Raw genomic sequence first — 21,394 nt, 5'->3', positions numbered from 1 at the left:
TCTCTCCTATTTTATCTTTTATTTTAAAATACACTATGTAAATAATATAGTCTATAGTATAAAATACGATCTACCGAAGAAAGCTTCAGTGGGCATTAATCTATTTCATATTAGACCTTATTCGATTATTATTATACATCATTGGTTGTAAGGGATCATAAAAATTTATAAAAGATTTTAACTTAATATAGATTTAAAACCACTTAATTTTATATAATTTATATGGATTGAGAGGAAACCGAACAGTCCATTATTCTCTCTTCGTCTACGGTTGCAGCGGATAGGTCCTATGTTTTTCCTAAGTATTCTTTCTACCAGTTTTTATTATTTTACCTTTTTTATAAATTCATGTTTCCATTTTCAGTGAAACCATTAGGTTGTCTTCATCAACGTCCTCTAAATTTTATCATCTAAAGGAATATTCCTTGTCCTTTAGAGCACACTCTAAAAATTTCCGTTTTCTGTGTCTTCATCATCTCCATAAACGTTCTCTAAATTCCATCTTCTATATCTCATTCTCCATATTTTCACCAATCATATTAACAAAAATGGTTGCTCCATTTTTTAACCGGGTCAAATTACATAGATTATAAATTATGGTACACGTACGAATATTTTTGTAATCACATTTTTTTAATATTCATTTACAAGTTGCAAATCGTGTGTTATGTACACAAGAATAATTTCTTTAAAAACAAGGCTTCCAAATATATCCACCACAGAGCAAACCAAAATACAAGAACCAGTATGTTGTCTATTCCTCTCCTTCCTCTTGCTTCGCATAGCCTCCAATCTCCGTCAGCGTGGCACCCCCTCCCATTGTTCCATCCCACAAGGCTAGAGCTCGCTAGTGAAGATCGAAGCTGATGTCTGGGCCTCCCTACCACCACCATACTTCACTCGTCGTCAATGGTGCCTGCGCACATGGCCACTGTCGACCTTGCCCTCCTCTGCACATGGTCGCCATCTCCTCTGTTCCGCCCTGTCCCAGGTGTGCTCCCGCGGCGGTCGCCGCCCCATGCTCGCGGCCAGTGTGCCTCCGCCTCTCAATGCTACGAACATCGCTGGATGTGGTTGTGCCATGCGATGGAGGTCGGCGACGCCTAGCTAGAAGCTTCTGAGGGAGAACGGACGACTGAGCGCACGAGTGAATAGCTGATAGCGCACGGTTGACCATACTCCAAATTTAGCGGACGAGGAACGCATGCTATATTTTAGCAGAGGCTCTAGTGGTTATTGTTGGGGCCATATACCGGATGCCCAAATCCTCTATATTTAGGGTACATGGTGCTTTACAGTCTCTTGTTGGAGACAACCTTAGCGCATCTGAACTATATGGAGTTAGAGATTTACTCGATACGGTTTGGTACTGTAGTCATGACGAGAAGTAAAACATTATCAGTTGTGTGAATGTCACCATAGTCCTGACATGGTAGTATTTAGTATTTATTGGTGTTAAGCTCCAATTTAGACGACCCCACACAATTCTCTAGCTGAGATAAATCTCATTTATCTTAAATCGCCTAAAACATTGTTTTGCACTGCAGACTACACTGGTTGTAGAATAAAGTTTAAATCTCTACTACACCTTAAGACCAGAGTGAGGGCGTCCACACCAGGCCGTGCCCCCGCCTTCGTCCCCAACACGCGCGCGGCTTCCTTCCCCGGCTGCCGAGATGCCGCGTGGCTTCCTCCCCACCAACGACACCCTACCCAAAACCCTCGACGCGCTGCTCTCGCCCAGATCCCGCACGTACGCGCGGCTTCCTTCCCCCGGCTGCCGAGATGCATCCCTCTTCCCCAGCTGCTCTCCCCCACCAAACCCTCGATGCGCGGCTTCAACAGAGCCCCAGCCCGAGCCCATCCCACCTTCAATGCCGGATCACGCCCCATCGCCACCAACGGTGCCCCAAACCCTCGACGCGCGGCTTCAACGGAGTCCCAGCCCGAGCCCATCCCGCCTTCAACGCCGGATCTTGCCCCATCACCACCAACGACGCTGTCAAGCCTCTGGATCCTCCGCAGACGACGTCAAGTGGTCCAACATCGATGTCCAAGAGTTCATCGCCTTCGATCCGGTCTACGGGCCCCAGGTCGGTGCTCCCCTCTGTTGCTCCCCCTTCTTCCTCGCCTCCCCTCTCCTCTCCTTCGTAGTCGCGGTTTCCATACCTTAAGGCCTACGGGAGTCGAGGAAGTTCGCTCGCCGCCGCCATTAGGCATCCCGCCGTGCTCGCCGCTGGTCCACCACCAGCCCCTGCTCAGCGCGCCGCATGTCAACAACAACCTTTTCTTGGTGGCTGATACCATTTATATTTATTATATAAAGTTAAGAACCCTTCCGTGTGAAATCTTCCACCAATAAGACATTATGGCGTGTGATTATTTGTCAATTTTGTTTCATGTTTTCTCCATACCTGACTGAAATCTCTTGCCTCAACATTCATATCTGGACAGGCATGCAGTGGGGAAGCAAGGCCCAATCGTGCTCGATCTGAAATCGTCTGCTTTTGACCCAAAGGAAAAAGTATGTACGAAGTTTCCTCCTGAAGGCTCAAAATGCACCCTCCCCACAATTCTTGTGACTTCAGATGGAAGGATTACTGCCCCAAGGTCTTCCGGTTCGTCATCACAACCATGATAAAGATATATGATCATGACACAACATGACCCTCTGTAGTCACGCTTATTAACAGACCATCTATTCTGAACTGGAACACAGGACGCTGCGCAAGCTGTTCAAGGTGGATGCCGCTGACTATATGTTATCACTATGTGGAAATGAGGCTCTCATGGAACTTTCATCTCCTGGTAAGAATGGAAGCTTTTTCTACCTAACTAACGATGATCGGTACATGATAAAGACGATGAAGAAATCCGAAGTGAAGGTTTGTCCTTTGTAGTTCCTTTTGTCTATATGTTGTTTCACAGTAAAGGCTATAGGTTTTCTTAACCTTGAATGAAAAACACATTTTACACTGCAGATGCTTCTGAAGATGCTCCCGGCTTATTACAATCATGTCCGGGCATTTGAGAATAAAATGATGAAATTTGGTAGGCTCTCGATTCTCGCCACTACATTATTGCTTATAGTGGATAACTTTGGGGTAGAATACAACCTGTTGTCTGGAACTCTCCCTGTCAATAAGACGTGTTTCGGGTTACATACTAAACACAAATTTCCCAATGCGCTTAGCTCTACTGAATAAATTACGATCTAGCTTTGAATAATAATATCGAACTACTGAAGACATATTGGGTTACACCTGCAAAGTGAACTCACCTAGACGTAACACTAAGGCCATTGTATGGTTATTTTTGTTTCTACTTATGAAAATAAGCACTTAAGTTCTATTATATTATCCTCTTTCTAAAACATTTTAGACCACGAGAAACTCTACATGAAAATAAACACTTCCCTGATTGATTTTCCCCTAAAATGATTTATTATTTTCATTGCAAACACTAACTCATAGAAGATAATTGTTACTATTTATACATAAACTTTAATTACCATTTACAGGAAAATAATCTGGATCTGCCATCTCTAGAATCAGCACCCAAAAGTTTTTTTATTGTTCTTTCACAACTAATTGACACATTCAGTCAGTGCTGGAAAAAGGTGGTAAAGTCATCTTGAACGGGCACATGATGGTTCTGTGTTGCAGAGGATTGCAATAGCCTATCTCCTGGCTGCAGTATGTGAAATCTGGCTCAAGGGAGACGACGATGTAGATTCTGGGTATGGTTTGCTGAGGAGATACCGCTACCAATTGTGAGTTCAGATCAAAATTACCCTCACTCTGGTACTGATTTCTCATACATTTATAACATACATGGTTTGTTTTCGTCCTGCTAGGTTTGTAGGATTGGTCCTCTCTATAGCGTACTCTATTCTTCTATATGGCATATACGTTCCAGACTGGGAGTACCAGATAGCAGGCCCTGGTTCCAGTTCCACAAAGAAGTCGTTCTTTGTAAGTACAAATTGTCGCTGCATTCTTCTTTACTTATCTCCTCACAAGTTTAGTACACAAGACGGAAGAAGCGCTGACGTTCACGCTGCATTCGGATGTGTCAGGTGAAATGCGGAGTGAGAGGAGACACCAGACCAGCTTGCAACGCAGTCGGAATGGTCGACCGTACGATCCTAGGGATCGACCACCTCTATAGACGACCAGTTTATGTGCGCACGAAGGTTTGATATGGGATGCGATGCGACACGGACATCTCAGTTTTCTGCTCCCTTGTCACAAAGCTCAAATAAGAAACTTCGGCTAACATGCAGGAATGCAGTATAGATTATCTAGAGAATGGGCCTCTTCCACCTGATGCTCCATCGTGGTGCCAGGCGCCATTTGATCCTGAAGGCCTCCTCAGGTCAGTGATTCACTAGCTCCTTTTGGTCATTGCCCATAAGCCTTTCTTGCAATGCAAGTTCATATCCAACCGAGTGTTAGTTCTTACTGTCACTTGCTCGTGTTTCAGCTTCGTTATGGCGATTGTCACTTGCTTGATCGGGCTCCAGTTTAGACATGTAATTATACATTTCGAGGTATAATGAATGCTGGTATGTGATACTAAGGTTGATAAATTGTTCCTTTTTAGCCACGTAAAACATTCTTACATTCCCCTCACCGTGCTAAATTTTACCTGCAGAAGCACCGGGGAAGAATCGCCAGTTGGTTGGTCCCTTCCTTCAGCATGCTAGCTCTAGCCTTCGTAATGGACTTCGTCGGTAAGTATTCACCCAACGCTGATCAACCACATGCTTGCTTACTCCTGATCCTGAGCGCTTGAGATGAGATGAACTTACTGAACAATTTTTTTCATGTTCCTTTTTTCAGGAATGCGAATGAATAAACCACTATACACGATGAGCTACACTCTGGCTGCTGGCGCTGCGGGTCTTCTCTTCCCTGGAATCTATGTTCTTGTTGGCCCCTCTTGAACCTGAGAACATGCATACGAAGTTCTGTTAAAGTTAGTCGAACCATTTTCTGATTCTATGTTCTCTCTACTGTTTGACAACAACACATCTTTTATGAATTAATTATTAAACAAAACGAGGCGCAAGAATGGATTGGTAATTCATATGTTCTTTTGTGATGCGAATATATTCTGGTAAAGACATGTTATCGTGGAGGTTGTTCACATCTGATTCTATTTTAATTTTCTTCGTACCACCTTCTTAGCAATTTTATCTTTTTCTATGATTTTTATTACATATAACATAATTGGCAAAACAGTATTATGTATGATTACCATTAGCTATCTCTTTCTACAAGTTATGGCCATGTGGGGGAATTTGTAGTAGTAAAACAATTAAATTAAAATAGCCCACAAATAGATTACAAAACATTTTCTTATAACAATATAACACACAATTTGTATATATAAGTTATCGTGGTATTATATGTTTCCGTTGCAACAATGCACTGTCAATATTGTATGAGTCTTTGAGTGTAGTAGCAAAAGTCTTGGCACATCATTGTTTTAGTTATTATGATATGAACAACTCGTTTTATATATGGAGCTCGTGGCAATGGCAGCCCCGCAACACGACGATGGAGTACGTAGTGCGATCAGGCTCGCGTTTCTCTGCAACAATGCACGGTTTCTCATGAGGGCTCCCGTCACTATTGCGTTCACGCCGTCCATCTCTAGAAACTTGAGTAATTAGAGGCTCGTTAATTTGTGTTCCGTCGCAACGCACGGGTACATGCCTAGTATAAGTATATGGCTGCTAAATATAGCCTTAATCACCAAAGATCCTACCAGAGTCGGAGACATAGGACTAGGAGGATTCGTTGGGCTTCTGGTGTTTTTGTCATAACACATGCATCAATACACGTATAAACGCGTATAAATGGAGCCATAGAGGGTAGAAACTAAACACGGTCTAAATGACTTTGCTTATGCACCAAAATCAAAAGTAATTCAACTCATATCTATTAGAAATCTATAATTGCAAAATCTCTACTATATTTAAAGCACCAGTTTCAACGGTCGTTCTACGTCATCTTTTTACAAAAAAAATCATACAATTCGGCGTAAAATGTAAAAAAAATTCGGTGCGGGAGGTGGGGTATGAACCCACACTCTGGTTGTAGAATAAAGTTTAAATATAAGCATATGGCGGCTAAAGATAGCCTTAATCACCAAAGATCCTACGAGAGTAGGAGACATAGGACTAGGAGGATTCATTGGGCTTCTGGTGTTTTGTCATAACACATGCATCAATACACGTATAAACGCGTATAAATGGAGCCATAGAGGGTAGAAACTAAACACGGTCTAAATGACTTTGCTTATGCACCAAAATCGAAAGTAATTCAACTCATATCTATTAGAAATCTATAATTGTAAAATCTCTACTATACTTAAAGCACCAGTTTCAACGGTCGTTCTACGTCACCTTTTTAAAAAAAATTCATACAAATTCAGCATAAAATGTAAAAAAAAATTGGTGCGGGAGATAGGATATGAACCCACACTCAGATGGAAGAAGGGTGGTAGACACTAGACGAAGAAGCTATCTAACCAGTAGAACATCATGTTTCTATATTTATAATATTGAATATAAATTGTACATATGTATATATGATTTTTTTTGTAAAATAGAAAATAATCGTGTCGGGCCGGGCCAGCACTATGGGCCGAGGCTACGGCCCAAACACCGCACGACGCTCGTGTCGGGTTGGCCCAAACACTATTAAATGGGTCGTGCCTCAGCCAGCTCGCTAGACACAGTTCATTTAGCCATATATATCTTTTTCTTTACTATACTTAAAGCACCAGTTTCAACAATCGTCCTGCGTCATCTTTTTACAAAAAAGTTCCTACATTTCTTTCAAATCAACTCAGCGCAAAATGTTAAAAAAGTGGTGCAGGAGGTGGACACCAGCCCCGACACTGACTCGCGCAGTAGCTATTGCACGTCCACGAGAACGTTTCACATCATGCGCGCACCATCGTTTTTGCCGTCGTCGGACATCCCGTTCATCTTCCCGGCCTTCGCCCTGTTCTTCCTCCCCAACCTACTGCCCTCGCCCACGGTCGCAGCCGCGAGCCGACCGACGCTCGTCGACGCGAGTACGGCGCGAGTCGGTCATGCTCCTGGTCTTTCTCTGTGCGTGCCGTCGAGGAGGACATGGTGGCGCCTGCTACGCTTAGGTTAGCTTGGCGATGAGGAGTCCAGGCCTAAGATATTGGACAACCAAGGCCCGTAGTGTGGCAGCAGTCGGCATATGCTACGGAGTTGGTGGTGGTGTTGTGTCGCTTCGGCGGGTCCAGGGCTGGGAAGACACTCGCATTCTCTCGCCCTTCTCGGATTAACGCCCGGTGCGGGTGCCTCTCGGTTTGGAGCTTCTCCGACTGGGCTTTTTTCTCCACTTACGTGCTCTCTCCCTATATATCTAGCGGTATACTACCTATGTCGCCTCCAGATGTCCAGTTCTTCGTCGTGTCCTTCTCCGGCAATGAACAGGTATGTCCGCCTCTTCCCTTCCTCTCCTGCTATACGAAACCTTGAAGTGAGGAGCCGAGGGATGGAGGTGTCTGATTTGCTGCCTATAGTACATGTGCGTTCATAAATATATTATGTGAAGAGCGGAGACAATCAATAAAAAATCTTGAGATCTTTTTGGTGGATAATTTACGTGGATATTGTTGTGAGTCATCGCAACGCACAGGTAACTGACTTGTATATCTATAACATAGATCAAACCAACATGTATAAATTAAGAGGATAGAGGATATCTTGCTCCTAAAGATTTATGTATCATAATCCAAACTTTGCAAGTTTGAATTAAAAGGTTATAAAGGGACCTAGAAGAGAGAGTGTGTTTCTAGCCAGTTTAGTATACATAGTGTCGGCGTTTCGGACCCGCGAGGACCGTCAACCGACCAGTGAATTTGTTGCTGCGTGTCCCTGCCCAGATGGGTTGATGCAAGATGGAACACAAGCGGGGGAATGAGGCTTATATTATCTTGCACCGGGGTGCTCGTAGTAGGGGTTACAAGCGTCGTGAGAGAGCGAGGGCGAGAGCGAGAGAGAGAGAGAGTCTCTGTGTGCTGCCTGTCTCGTCTGCCCCGCGTCCCTGCGTTCCCCCTATGTCCACGTCCTGCGTCAACGTGAATGTGTCTCAGCGTGAACCTGAACGTGAACCTCTCTCCGTGTGCCTTAGGAAGGCCCTGGACATCCCCTTTTATAGATACAAGGAGATGCCCAACTGTACAATGGGGTGTAGCTATGTGCTAACGTGGCTGGCGGAGAAGCGCCTTGAGCCCTGTATACGAGCTAACGTGGCTGTCGGAGAAGTGCCTTGAGCCCTGTAGAAGCACAGCTGTCGGTGCGGCATGGATCCTGCTGACGTTTCCTTGCTTCCGTAGGAGGTTGAGAGCAATCTGACATCATGGGCGCACGCGAGGAACCATCATTACCTGTTGCCGGAGTAACCTTAGATGGGACACCAGTCTTGTTCCTTCGTAGCCTGAGGCAGCTAGCTGGGAGTAGGGTAATGATGTATCCCCTGTAGCGTAGTCGGTCCGAGGCCCAGGTCGGGCGGGGCGGAGACTTCTCCTGAGGCCGAGGCTAGGGGTGGTAACAGGCCATTTAATTTAGCCTAACAAATTTACGGATCGAATCAAGTTAGGGCTGGATCATAAAACAATATAATTTTGAACTAATAAAATTAAGGGCTTTATTAGTTTGTGAAGCAAGTATTAGGGCCATGATCCATTACCACCCCTAGTCGAGGCTGAGGTCGGGCGAGCAGTGGCGGAGGACTCAGTGTGGCGAGGTCTGGCACTCGCCATACCTTGATTTCGACGTGTGCTATATCATGTAGTCGCTGATCCAAACGAAGCACTGTCATTTTTTTTGACAAGCTGTGTGTGTGCAGGTGTCATTTTCTATTCAACAAGCTATGTGCGCCTGAAGAAAGAAAATAAGAAAGCTTCTGCTTGGGCCATGCAATGTGCACAGTACTATATCTCTACTGCCCATGTGTTTTTTTATAACACAACCTATCTGCTTTACGTTGATCTATAATTTATTAATGATCCATGGCCCCTTTTATTAGGCTTCCGTATTAAGTAAAATGGCACAGTATTTTACTTCTTTAAGCGTTTGTTTATTATATAGCGCAATGACTATATTTACTTTAATTAAACCTCATTTTGTTTCACTAGTTTAGTCTATTTAATCAATTAGCTAATTGATATTTTGGTTAATTAATTTAAGAACCGCGGTGAAATAGGTGTTGTATAAAATCCGTTTCGAAACACGGATTTATATAAATTAGCCATACCTTACATTTTGCGCGCCCTTCGCCACTGCGGGCGAGGTTGTGACTCCTCCCGAGGCCGAGGCTGAGGCCGAGGCCTGGGGTTGGGCGAGGCGGAGACCTTCTCCCGAGGCCTGAGGTCGGGTGAGGCGGAGCTCCCTGTTGCGCCCGAGGCCGAACTCGTGGGAGATCGTGACTCAGTTTTACCCTGGTGGTTGGCACAGTAGCCGGAGCGGGGCGAACAACACTGTTTTCCTGTCAGATCGGCCAGTAAAGGGGCAAAGTGACTGCAGTCACTTCGACCTTGCCGATTGAGGCACGCGTGTCAGGATAAGGTGTCAGGCGATCCCCGCATTAAATGCGCATGAGATACGGTCGGCTGGTAAGGCGATTTGGCCAAGGTCGCTGTACGACAAAGTCTGCCCGAGCTGGGCTTCAGGTGAGCCGAGGGTGCGTCTGCTGACTGAGGGGACCCTCGGGCGAGGCGTGAATCCGGTCGGGACTACTGTTCACGCCCGAGGCTGGGCTCGGATGAGGTCGCGTCCCTCGGTAGACGTGGCCTTGACTTGAACCGCGCTTTATCAGCCGCGTATGGTTTGTTCTGAAGATGTTTTCCAGCCGTGTTTAGGAGTATTGGGGGTACCCCTAATTACGGTACCCGACAGTAGCCCCCGAGCCTCTAAGGGAGTGCGGGCACTCGCTTGGAGGTTCTGCCGAATTTTTGCAAGGGGACCGACCCTTCTCGGTTATATTTTGTTCCGGTGGGTGCGCGCGAGCGCACCCGCTGGGTGTAGCCCCCGAGGCCTCGGAGGAGTGGTTTGACTCCTCTGAGGTCTTAATTCTTTTTGCGATGCCTCAGTCAGCCTTGTTGTTCCCTCATGCGGCCTGGCCGTGGCCCGGGTGCACGGTCAGGCTCCGAGTTTTCACGCTAGTTTGTTTACGTGGTCAACGGTTTGGCCGTAGCCTGGTGCGAGAGCAGCCCCCGAGCCTCTGCATGGAGCGAGAGGACGATCAAGGACCGTCTCAACTTTTATTGTACGCCCCTTCGTCGCCTCTCCGCAAGGAGGAAGGGGGGGGGGGAAGCGCCATGTTACCCTCGGGGGGCACCGAACATGGTGTTTCCAATGAGTTGCTAACGAGTGATCCGAGTGGACGCCCGAGCCCGTTCGATAAGGGTAGGCTAGTGGCCGAGAGGTGCGCTCCAAAAGTACCTGCAGGTGATCTGCCGGACCTGGACCCATTCGATAGGGTCCGAGGGCTCGATGCCTCCCTCCGGTGGGATTCCGTTACAAAATCGTTCCCGCTGGTCTCGGAAATGTCCTAGGGTACCTCGGGAGCGTAGCCCGAGCCTCGGCTATGTAACGGACGTACCCAGGGTCATCCCTGACTCTGTGTGCTCTAGGGCGGCTTTCGAACCCTTCCGAGGGTGAAAGGGAATTAGGCTTACACCTATTTCCTAAATGATTTTGGTGGTTGAATTGCCCAACACAAATAATTGGACTAACTAGTTTGCTCTAGTCTATAAGGTATACAGGTGCCAAAGGTTCACACTAAGCCAATAAAAAGACCAAGAAAAGGGTTCAACCAAAGAGAGCAAGGGATAACCGAAGGCACCCTAGTCTAGCGCACCGGACTGTCCGGTGCACCACCGGACAGTGTCCGGTGCACCACCGGACAGTGTCCGGTGCACCAGGGGACTTCAAGCTGAACTTCTCACCTTCGGGAATTCTCAGAGGCGCTCCGCTATAATTCACCGGACTGTCAGGTGCACCACCGGACACTGTCCGGTGCCCCAGGGGACAGCGACTCTGAACTCGCCAGCTTCGGGAATCCGCTCCACTAAAATTCACCGGACATATGTCCGGTGAGCCAGCGAGCAACGGCTACTTCGCGCGCAACGGTGGACTGCAACGCATTAAATGCGCGCCTGCGCGCGCAGAAGACAGAGCACGCGCGGGTGGCACACCGGACAGTCTACAGGACTTGTCTGGTGCGCCACCGGACAGCCAGGCGGGCCCACAAGTCAGAGCTCCAACGGTCGGAACCCAACGGCCAGGTGACGTGGCTGGCACACCAGACACTGTCTGGTGGCGCACCGGACTGTCCGGTGCACCATGTGACAACAGCCTCCACCAAACGGCTAGTTTGGTGGTTGGGGCTATAAATACCCCAACCACCCCCACATTCAAGTCATCCAAGTTTTCCATCTTCCAACTACTTACAAGAGCTCTAGCATTCAATTCTAGACACACCCAGGTGATCAAATCCTCTCCAAATTCCACACAAAGCTTTAGTGATAAGTGAGAGAGATTTGTTGTGTTCTTTCGAGCTCTTGCGCTTGGATTGCTTCTTTCTTTCATTCTTTCTTGCGATCAACTCAATTGTAACCAAGGCAAGAGACACCAATTGTGTGGTGGTCCTTGCGGGGAAGTTTGTTCCCGTTTGATTGAGAAGAAGCTCACTCGGTCCGAGGGACCGTTTGAGAGAGGGAAAGGGTTGAAAGAGACCCGGTCTTTGTGACCACCTCAACGGGGAGTAGGTTTGCGAGAATCGAACCTCGGTAAAACAAATCCGCGTGTCACACTCTTTATTCGCTTGCGATTTGTTTTGCACCCTCTCTCTCGGACTCGTTTCTATTTCTAACGCTAACTCGGCTTGTAGTTGTGATTAAGTTTGTAAATTTCAGATTCGCCCTATTCACCCCCCCTCTAGGCAACTTTCAATTAGTATCAAAGCCCGGTACTTCATTAGAGCCTAACCGCTCGAAGTGATGTCGGGAGATCACGCCAAGAAGGATATGGTGACCGGCGAGAAGCCCGCTAAAGCCACGGGAAAGCTCCATCGGGAGAGTCGTACAACAAAGGGAAGGGGAAGGAAAAGGAATCCCCTTCACATAAGTCACGTCGGAGCGGTGACAAGAAGAAGAAGATGAGGAAGGTGGTCTACTACGAGACCGACACCTCATCGCCATCCACCTCCGGCTCCGACGCGTCGTCCATCACTTCTAAGCGCCATGAGCGCAAGAAGTTTAGTAAGATCCCCCTACGCTATCCTTGCATTCCTAAACATACGCCTTTACTTTCCGTCCCATTAGGCAAACCACCAACGTTTGATGGTGAAGATTATGCTAGGTGGAGTGATTTGATGCTATTTCATCTAACCTCACTCCACAAAAGTATATGGGATGTTGTTGAGTTTGGTGTACAGGTACCATCCGTAGGGGATGAAGATTATGATGAGGACGAAGTGGCCCAAATCCAACACTTCAACTCCCAAGCCTCAACTATACTCCTCGCCTCTCTAAGTCGAGAGGAGTATAATAAGGTACAAGGGTTGAAAAATGCTAAGGAGATTTGGGACACGCTAAAGACCGCGCACGAAGGAGATGAGGTGACCAAAATCACCAAGCGGGAAACGATCGAGGGGGAGCTCGGTCGCTTCCGACTTCGCCAAAGGGAGGAGCCACAAGACATGTACAACCGGCTCAAAACCTTGGTGAACCAAGTGCGCAACCTTGGGAGCAAAAAATGGGATGACCACGAAATGGTTAAGGTTATTCTTAGATCACTTGTTTTCCTTAACCCTACACAAGTGCAATTAATTCGTGGTAATCCTAGATACACACTAATGTCTCCCGAGGAAGTGATAGGACACTTTGTGAGCTTTGAGTTGATGATCAAAGGCTCAAAGAAAATCAACGAGCTTGACGGCCCCTCCACGTCCGAAGCACAACCGGTCGCATTCAAAGCGATGGAGGAGAAGAAGGAGGAGTCTATATCAAGTAGACAACCAATCGACGCCTCAAAGCTCGACAATGAGGATATGGCGCTCGTCATCAAGGGCTTTCGCCAAATCCTCAAGCAAAGGAGGTGGAAGGACTACAAATCCCGCTCCAAGAAAGTTTGCTACAAATGTGGTAAGCTCGGTCATTTTATTGCAAAATGTCCACTATCTAGTGACAGGGGCGACGACAAGAAGGGGAGAAGAAAGGAGAAGAAGAGATACTACAAGAAGAAGGGCGGCGATGCCCATGTTTGTCGGGAGTGGGACTCCGACGAGAGCTCCACCGACTCCTCCTCCGACGAGGACGCCGCCAACATCGTCGTCACCAAGGGTCTTCTCTTCCCCAACGTCGGCCACAAGTGCCTCATGGCAAAGGACGACAAAAATAAGAAGGTTAAATCCAAATCCTCCACTAGATATGAGTCCTCTAGCGATGATAATGCTAGTGATGAGGAAGATAATTTGCGTACTCTTTTTGCCAACCTAAACATGCAACAAAAAGAAAAATTAAATGAATTAATTAGTGTCATTCATGAGAAGGATGATCTCTTGGACACCCAAGAGGACTTCCTTATTGAAGAAAACAAAAGGCATGTTAAGGTGAAAAATGCTTATGCTCTAGAAGTAGAAAAGTGTGAAAAATTATCTAGTGAGCTAAGCACTTGCCATGAGACTATTGACAACCTTAGAAATGAAAATGCTAATTTAATTGCTAAGGTTGATTCAAATGCTTGTAATGTTTTAATTCCCAATCTTAGAGATGATAATGTTGATTTACTTGCTAAGATTGAAGAATTGAATGTTTCTCTTGCTAGCCTTAGGATTGAAAATGAGAAATTAATTGCTAAGACTAAAGAACTAGATGTTTGCAATGTTACAATTTCCGATCTTAGAGATAAAAATGATATATTGCGTGCTAAGATTGTTGAACTTAATTCTTGCAAACCCTCTACATCTACCACTGAGCATGTCACTATTTGCACTAGATGTAGAGATGTTGATGTTAATGCTATACATGATCACCTTTCCATGATTAAACAACAAAACGATCATATAGCTAAATTAGATGCTAAAATTGCCGAGCATGAACTAGAAAATGAAAATTTTAAGTTTGCTTGTAGTATGCTCTATAATGGGAGACGCCCTGGCATTAAGGATGGCATTGGCTTCCAACAGGGAGGCAATGTCAAACTTAATGGCCCTCCTAAGAAATTGTCCAACTTTGTTAAGGGCAAGGCTCCAATGCCTCAGGATAACGAGGGTTACATTTTATACCCTGTCGGTTATCCCGAGGACAAAATTAAGAAAATTCATTCTAGGAAGTCTCACTCTGGCCCTAACCATGCTTTTATGTATAAGAGTGAGACATCTAGCTCTAGGCAACCAACCCGTGCTAAGTTGCCTAAAAAGAAAACTCCAAGTGCATCAAATGATCATAGCATTTCATTTAAAACTTTTGATGCCTCTTATGTTTTAACTAACAAATCCGGCAAGGTAGTTGCCAAGTATGTCGGGGGCAAACACAAGGGATCAAAAACTTGTGTTTGGGTACCCAAAGTTCTTGTTTCTAATGCCAAAGGACCCAAAACCATTTGGGTACCTAAAATCAAGAACTAAACTTGTTTTGTAGGTTTATGCATCCGGGGGCTCAAGTTGGATCATCGATAGCGGGTGCACAAACCACATGACAGGGGAGAAGAAGATGTTCTCCTCCTACGAGAAAAACCAAGATCCCCAACGAGCTATCACATTCGGGGATGTAAATCAAGGTTTGGTCAAAGGATTGGGTAAAATTGCTATATCTCCTGACCATTCCATTTCCAATGTTTTTCTTGTAGATTCTTTAGATTACAACTTGCTTTCCGTATCTCAATTATGCAAAATGGGCTACAACTGTCTATGTACTGATGTAGGTGTCACTGTCTTTAGAAGAAGTGATGATTCAATAGCATTTAAGGGAGTGTTAGAGGGTCAGCTATACTTAGTAGATTTTGATAGAGCTGAACTCGACACTTGCTTAATTGCTAAGACTAACATGGGCTGGCTCTGGCATCGCCGACTAGCACATGTTGGGATGAAGAATCTTCATAAGCTTCTAAAGGGAGAGCACATTTTAGGATTAACCAATGTTCATTTTGAGAAAGAAAGGATTTGTAGCGCATGCCAAGCAGGGAAGCAAGTTGGTGCTCATCATCCACACAAAAACATCATGACGACAGACAGACCACTGGAGCTCCTACACATGGACCTATTCGGCCTGATTGCTTACATAAGCATCGGCGGGAGTAAGTACTGTCTAGTTATAGTGGATGATTATTCTCGCTTCACTTGGGTGTTCTTTTTGCAGGAAAAATCTCATACCCAAGGGACCCTAAAGGGATTCTTGAGACGGGCTCAAAACGAGTTCGGCTTAAGGATCAAGAAAATAAGAAGCGACAATGGGACGGAGTTCAAGAACTCACAAATCGAAGGCTTCCTTGAGGAGGAGGGTATCAAGCATGAGTTCTCTTCTCCCTACACGCCACAACAAAATGGTGTAGTGGAGAGGAAGAATAGAACTCTATTGGACATGGCAAGAACCATGCTTGATGAGTACAAGACTTCGGATCAGTTTTGGGCCGAGGCGGTCAACACCGCCTGCTACGCCATCAACCGGTTGTATCTACACCGAATCCTCAATAAGACATCGTATGAACTCCTAACTGGTAAAAAGCCCAACATTTCATATTTTTAGAGTCTTTGGTAGCAAATGCTTTATTCTTGTTAAAAGAGGTAGAAAATCTAAATTTGCTCCTAAGACTGTAGAAGGCTTTTTACTAGGATATGGCTCAAACACAAGGGCATATAGAGTCTTTAACAAGTCCTCTAGACAAGTTGAAGTTTCTTGTGACGTTGTGTTTGATGAGACTAACGGCTCTCAAGTAGAGCAAGTTGATCTTGATGAGATAGGTGATGAAGAGGCTCCGTGCATCGCGCTAAGGAACATGTCCATTGGGTATGTGTGTCCTAAGGAATCCGAAGAGCCCCCAAATGCACAAGATCAACCATCCTCCTCCACGCAAGCATCTCCACCAACTCAAAATGAGGATGAGGCTCAAGTTGATGAAGGAAAAGATCAAAAAGATGAGCCACCTCAAGATGACGACAATGATCAAGGGGGAGATGCAAATAGTCAAGACAAGGAGGATGAAGAACCAAGGCCGCCACACCCAAGAGTCCACCAAGCAATCCAACGAGATCACCCCATCGACACCATCCTCGGCGACATTCATAAGGGGGTAACTACTAGATCTCGTGTTGCACATTTTTGTGAGCATTACTCTTTTGTTTCCTCTATTGAGCCACACAGGGTAGAGGAAGCACTACAAGATTCGGATTGGGTGGTGGCGATGCAAGAGGAGCTCAACAACTTCACTAGGAATGAGGTATGGTATTTGGTTCCACGTCCTAATCAAAATGTTGTAGAAACCAAGTGGGTGTTCCGCAACAAGCAAGATGAGCATGGTGTGGTGACAAGGAACAAAGCTCGACTTGTGGCCAAGGGATACTCCCAAGTCGAAGGTTTGGATTTCGGTGAAACCTATGCACCCGTAGCTAGGCTTGAGTCAATTCGTATATTATTAGCCTATGCTACTTACCATGGCTTCAAGCTTTATCAAATGGACGTGAAGAGTGCCTTCCTCAATGGACCAATCAAAGAAGAGGTCTATGTTGAGCAACCTCCCGGCTTTGAAGATAGTGAGTACCCCAACCATGTTTACAAACTCTCTAAGGCGCTTTATGGGCTCAAGCAAGCCCCAAGAGCATGGTATGAATGCCTTAGAGATTTTCTTATCACTAATGGTTTCAAAGTCGGAAAGGCCAATCCTACTCTATTCACTAAAACTCTTGATAATGATTTGTTTGTATACCAAATTTATGTTGATGATATTATATTTGGGTCTACTAACGAATCTACATGTGAAGAATTTAGTAGGATCATGACACAGAAATTCGAGATGTCTATGATGGGGGAGTTGAAGTACTTCTTAGGATTTCAAGTGAAGCAACTCCAAGAGGGCACCTTCATCAGCCAAACGAAGTATATTCAAGACATTCTAACCAAGTTTGGGATGAAGGATGCCAAACCCATCAAGACACCCATGGGAACAAATGGGCATCTCGACCTCGACACGGAAGGTAAATCCGTCGATCAAAAGGTATACCGGTCGATGATTGAGTCTTTACTCTACTTATGTGCATCTCGACCGGATATTATGCTTTCGTATGCATGTGTGCAAGATTCCAAGCCGACCCTAAGGAAGCTCACCTTACGGCCGTAAAACGAATCTTGAGATATTTAGTTTATACTCCTAAGTTTGGGCTTTGGTATCCTAGGGGATCCACTTTTGATTTAATTGGTTATTCGGATGCCGATTGGGCGGGGTGTAAAATAAATAGAAAGAGCACATCGGGGACTTGCCAGTTCTTGGGAAGATCCTTGGTGTCTTGGGCTTCAAAGAAGCAAAATTCCGTAGCTCTTTCTACCGCCGAAGCCGAGTACATTGCCGCAGGCCATTGTTGCGCGCAATTGCTTTGGATGAGGCAAACCCTTAGGGACTATGGTTACAAATTAACCAAAGTTCCTCTTCTATGTGATAATGAAAGTGCAATCCGCATGGCGGATAATCCCGTTGAACATAGCCACACTAAACACATAGCCATTCGATATCATTTTCTAAGGGATCACCAACAAAAGGGAGATATCGAGATTTCATATATTAACACTAAGGAACAATTAGCCGATATCTTTACCAAGCCACTTGATGAACAAACATTTAACAAACTTAGGCATGAGCTAAATATTCTTGATTCTAGGAATTTCTTTTGATGTTTAGCACACATAGCTCATTATTATACCTTGATCATGTCTCTTCTATATACTATGACTAATGTGTTTTCAAGTGAATTTCAAACCAAGTCATAGGTGTATTGAAAGGGAATTGGAGTCTTCGGCGAAGACAAAGGCTTCCACTCCACTCCATAACTCACCCTTCGCCGTCGCTCTGAGCATCTCTCTGTCTTTGGTATAATCTTCACTCATGTTTTATTTGCCAAAGGGGAGAAAGTAGTTAGAAAAGGGCTTATATCTCACTCAAAGTATCCGTTTTTGGCGATTCATGCCAAAGGGGGAGAAAGTATTAGCCCAAAGCAAAAGGACCGCACCACCACCTAATTTTAAAACTAATGATTTTCAATTGGTCAATTTCAAATTGGTATCTTATTGTGTTCAAAAGGGGGAGAAAGTAGTATTTTCAAAATTGATATCTTAAAACCCTCTTGAACACTAAAAGGAGGATTTTATTGAGGGGGAGTTTTGTTTAGTCAAAGGAAAAGCATTTGAAACAGGGGGAGAAAATTTCAAATCTTGAAAATGCTTCGCAAAATCTTATTCATTTATCTTTGACTATTTGCAAAAGGACTTTGAAAAGGATTTACAAAAGATTTTGCAAAAACAAAACATGTGGTGCAAGCGTGGTCCAAAATGGTAAAAATGAAGAAACAATCCATGCATATCCTATAAGTATTTATATTGGCTCAATTCTAAGTAACCTTTACACTTACAATTATGCAAACTAGTTCAATTATGCACTTCCATACTTGCTTTGGTTTGTGTTGGCATCAATCACCAAAAAGGGGGAGATTGAAAGGGAATTAGGCTTACACCTATTTCCTAAATGATTTTGGTGGTTGAATTGTCCAACACAAATAATTGGACTAACTAGTTTTCTCTAGTCTATAAGGTATACAGGTGCCAAAGGTTCACACTAAGCCAATAAAAAGACCAAGAAAAGGGTTCAACCAAAGAGAGCAAGGGATAACCGAAGGCACCCTGGTCTGGCGCACCAGACATTGTCCGGTGCACCACCGGACAGTGTCCGGTGCACCAGGGGACTTCAAGCTAAACTCCTCACCTTCGGGAATTCTCAGAGGCGCTCCGCTATAATTCACCGGACTGTCCGGTGCACCACCGGACAGTTTCGGGTGCCCCAGGGGACAGCGACTCTGAACTTGCCAGCTTTGGGAATCCGCTCCGCTAAAATTCACCAGACATGTCTGGTGCACACCGGACTGTCCGGTGAGCCAGCGGAGCAATGGCTACTTCGTGCGCAATGGTCGACTGCAACGCATTAAATGCGCGCCTGCGCGCGTAGAGGACAGAGCACGCGCGGGTGGCACACCGGACAGTCTACAGGACTTGTCCGGTGCGCCACCGGACAGCCAGGCGGGCCCACAAGTCAGAGCTCCAACGGTCGGAACCCAACGGCCAGGTGACGTGGCTGGCGCACCGGACACTGTCCGGTGGCGCACCGGACTGTCCGGTGCGCCATGCGACAGCAGCCTCCACCAAACGGCTAGTTTGGTGGTTGGGGCTATAAATACCCCAACCACCCCCACATTCAAGTCATCCAAGTTTTCCATCTTCCAACTACTTACAAGAGCTCTAGCATTCAATTCTAGACACACCCAAGTGATCAAATCCTCTCCAAATTCCACACAAAGCTTTAGTGATAAGTGAGAGAGATTTGTTGTGTTCTTTCGAGCTCTTGCGCTTGGATTGCTTCTTTCTTTCATTCTTTCTTGCGATCAACTCAATTGTAACCAAGGCAAGAGACACCAATTGTGTGGTGGTCCTTGCGGGGAAGTTTGTTCCCGTTTGATTGAGAAGAAGCTCACTCGGTCCGAGGGACCGTTTGAGAGAGGGAAAGGGTTGAAAGAGACCCGGTCTTTGTGACCACCTCAACAGGGAGTAGGTTTGCGAGAACCGAACCTCGGTAAAACAAATCCGCGTGTCACACTCTTTATTCGCTTGCGATTTGTTTTGCACCCTCTCTCTCTGACTCGTTTCTATTTCTAACGCTAACCCGACTTGTAGTTGTGATTAAGTTTGTAAATTTCAGATTTGCCCTATTCACCCCCCCTCTAGGCGACTTTCAGAGGGGCCTGCCTTTGAACCCCTGATCAGTAAAGGGCATAGAGCCCGAGTGCTCTAGGGCGGTTGCCGAACCCGGAGGGCGCAACCATCGAACCCCTAATCAGTAGGAGGGCTCGAAGCCCGTTTCCTTCGTTGGGAAGGATCCTTTTCGGAATATCCCCTTTCCCGGACCCTGTGGCAAGAGAGAGAGAGAGAGAGAGGAAAAGGAAAAGGACATGAATTTAAATAAGGTGGCGCACTTTTTTTGATGCGGTCATTATGATGGAGGCGAAACGGCGCCCGCTTCTCCTGCCGGAGGTGTCACTTGCCCTGCCAAGGAGTTAATGCGACAGGACGGGCGATTCGCGGGGCGTCTATTGCGCGTGCGCGAGCCGTTCAAGGAACAAAAAGACCGTTTCACCTTTGAGTTTGAATTTCGCGATGGGTTCGGGCGAAGCTTTGGGTGGATCTTGCCCGGGCCTTTATATACTTGGAAGAGGGGCCGGTGGTGTTTCTTTACCCTGCCATTTGCGCTTGCCTTCTGCTTTGGTTTCCGCAACCTAAGAGAGTAGCCAGAGAAAAGGAAACCACGCACCTCATCCCTTCCGCCTCCACCACCTCCGTTCGGCGATGGCTGACAAGGTGATCGTCATTCCGCCGCGCGACCCATGGCCTTTCTCCACCGTTGCTGTGGAGGATCTAGAGGCCCTCGTTGCCGATGGTCTGCTCCGTCCCCTCTCCGATGGCCCGCAGCCGAAGTGGATGGCCCCCGCGAGCGAGGCTGACCCGACTTCGCCGCCGGGGTATGTGGTCAGTTTCATCCCCTTCCATGAGCGGGGGTTTGGAGGGCCAGCGAGCCGCTTCATGCGGGCGCTCCTGCACCACTATGGGGTGGAGCTGCATAACTTCAACCCCAACTCTATCGCGCAAGCGGCCATCTTCATGGCGGTTTGTGAGGGTTTTTTGGGGATTGACCCTCACTGGGACCTACGGACCCATCTCTTCTCCACGGAGTTCTTCGCCACGACGACGGAGGCGAAGAAGGTCCGTATGGCGGTGCGGGCCGGTGGCTGCACCCTCCAGCTGAGGCCGGGGCGCGCGCAGCAGTACATCCCTGCCTCCCTTGCATCTTCAAACAAGGGGTGGCAAAACCGGTGGTTTTATCTCCGAAACGACGGCGGGATGCTTCCGCCGTTTTCTCAACGAGTTTGTCGGTAGCAGAATCACTTATCCGAGCGTGAGCTACCTTTCGCAGAAGGTGACGAGTGAGGTATCCGTCTCCTGGAGGCATAGGAGTCCCTCGGCTCGGTCGGCCTTGCCGCTCAAGGTCTCTCTCGCTCGTCATTAGGATTCCGCTATCTACGCAGTC

The 21,394-nt window shown here is 46.4% G+C and overlaps 1 protein-coding gene across 1 annotated transcript; it reads left to right on the top strand.

The window, feature by feature from the left end:
- The first annotated feature begins 3,038 nt into the window (after positions 1-3,038).
- On the top strand, positions 3,039-4,948 carry LOC103634775 (heparan-alpha-glucosaminide N-acetyltransferase). The gene is made up of 8 exons (XM_020542888.1): positions 3,039-3,157; positions 3,629-3,772; positions 3,857-3,974; positions 4,079-4,195; positions 4,286-4,377; positions 4,486-4,552; positions 4,657-4,735; positions 4,845-4,948. The coding sequence occupies exons 1-8, from the start codon at positions 3,039-3,041 to the stop codon at positions 4,946-4,948; spliced, it is 840 nt and encodes a 279-aa protein (XP_020398477.1).
- Positions 4,949-21,394: the final 16,446 nt, after the last annotated feature.

This window comes from Zea mays, chromosome 8 (assembly GCF_902167145.1).
Source record: "Zea mays cultivar B73 chromosome 8, Zm-B73-REFERENCE-NAM-5.0, whole genome shotgun sequence".
Lineage (NCBI taxonomy): Eukaryota > Viridiplantae > Streptophyta > Magnoliopsida > Poales > Poaceae > Zea > Zea mays.
The sequence above is the reverse complement of the archived record's forward strand: the minus strand, read 5'-3'. Positions and strand labels throughout refer to the sequence as shown.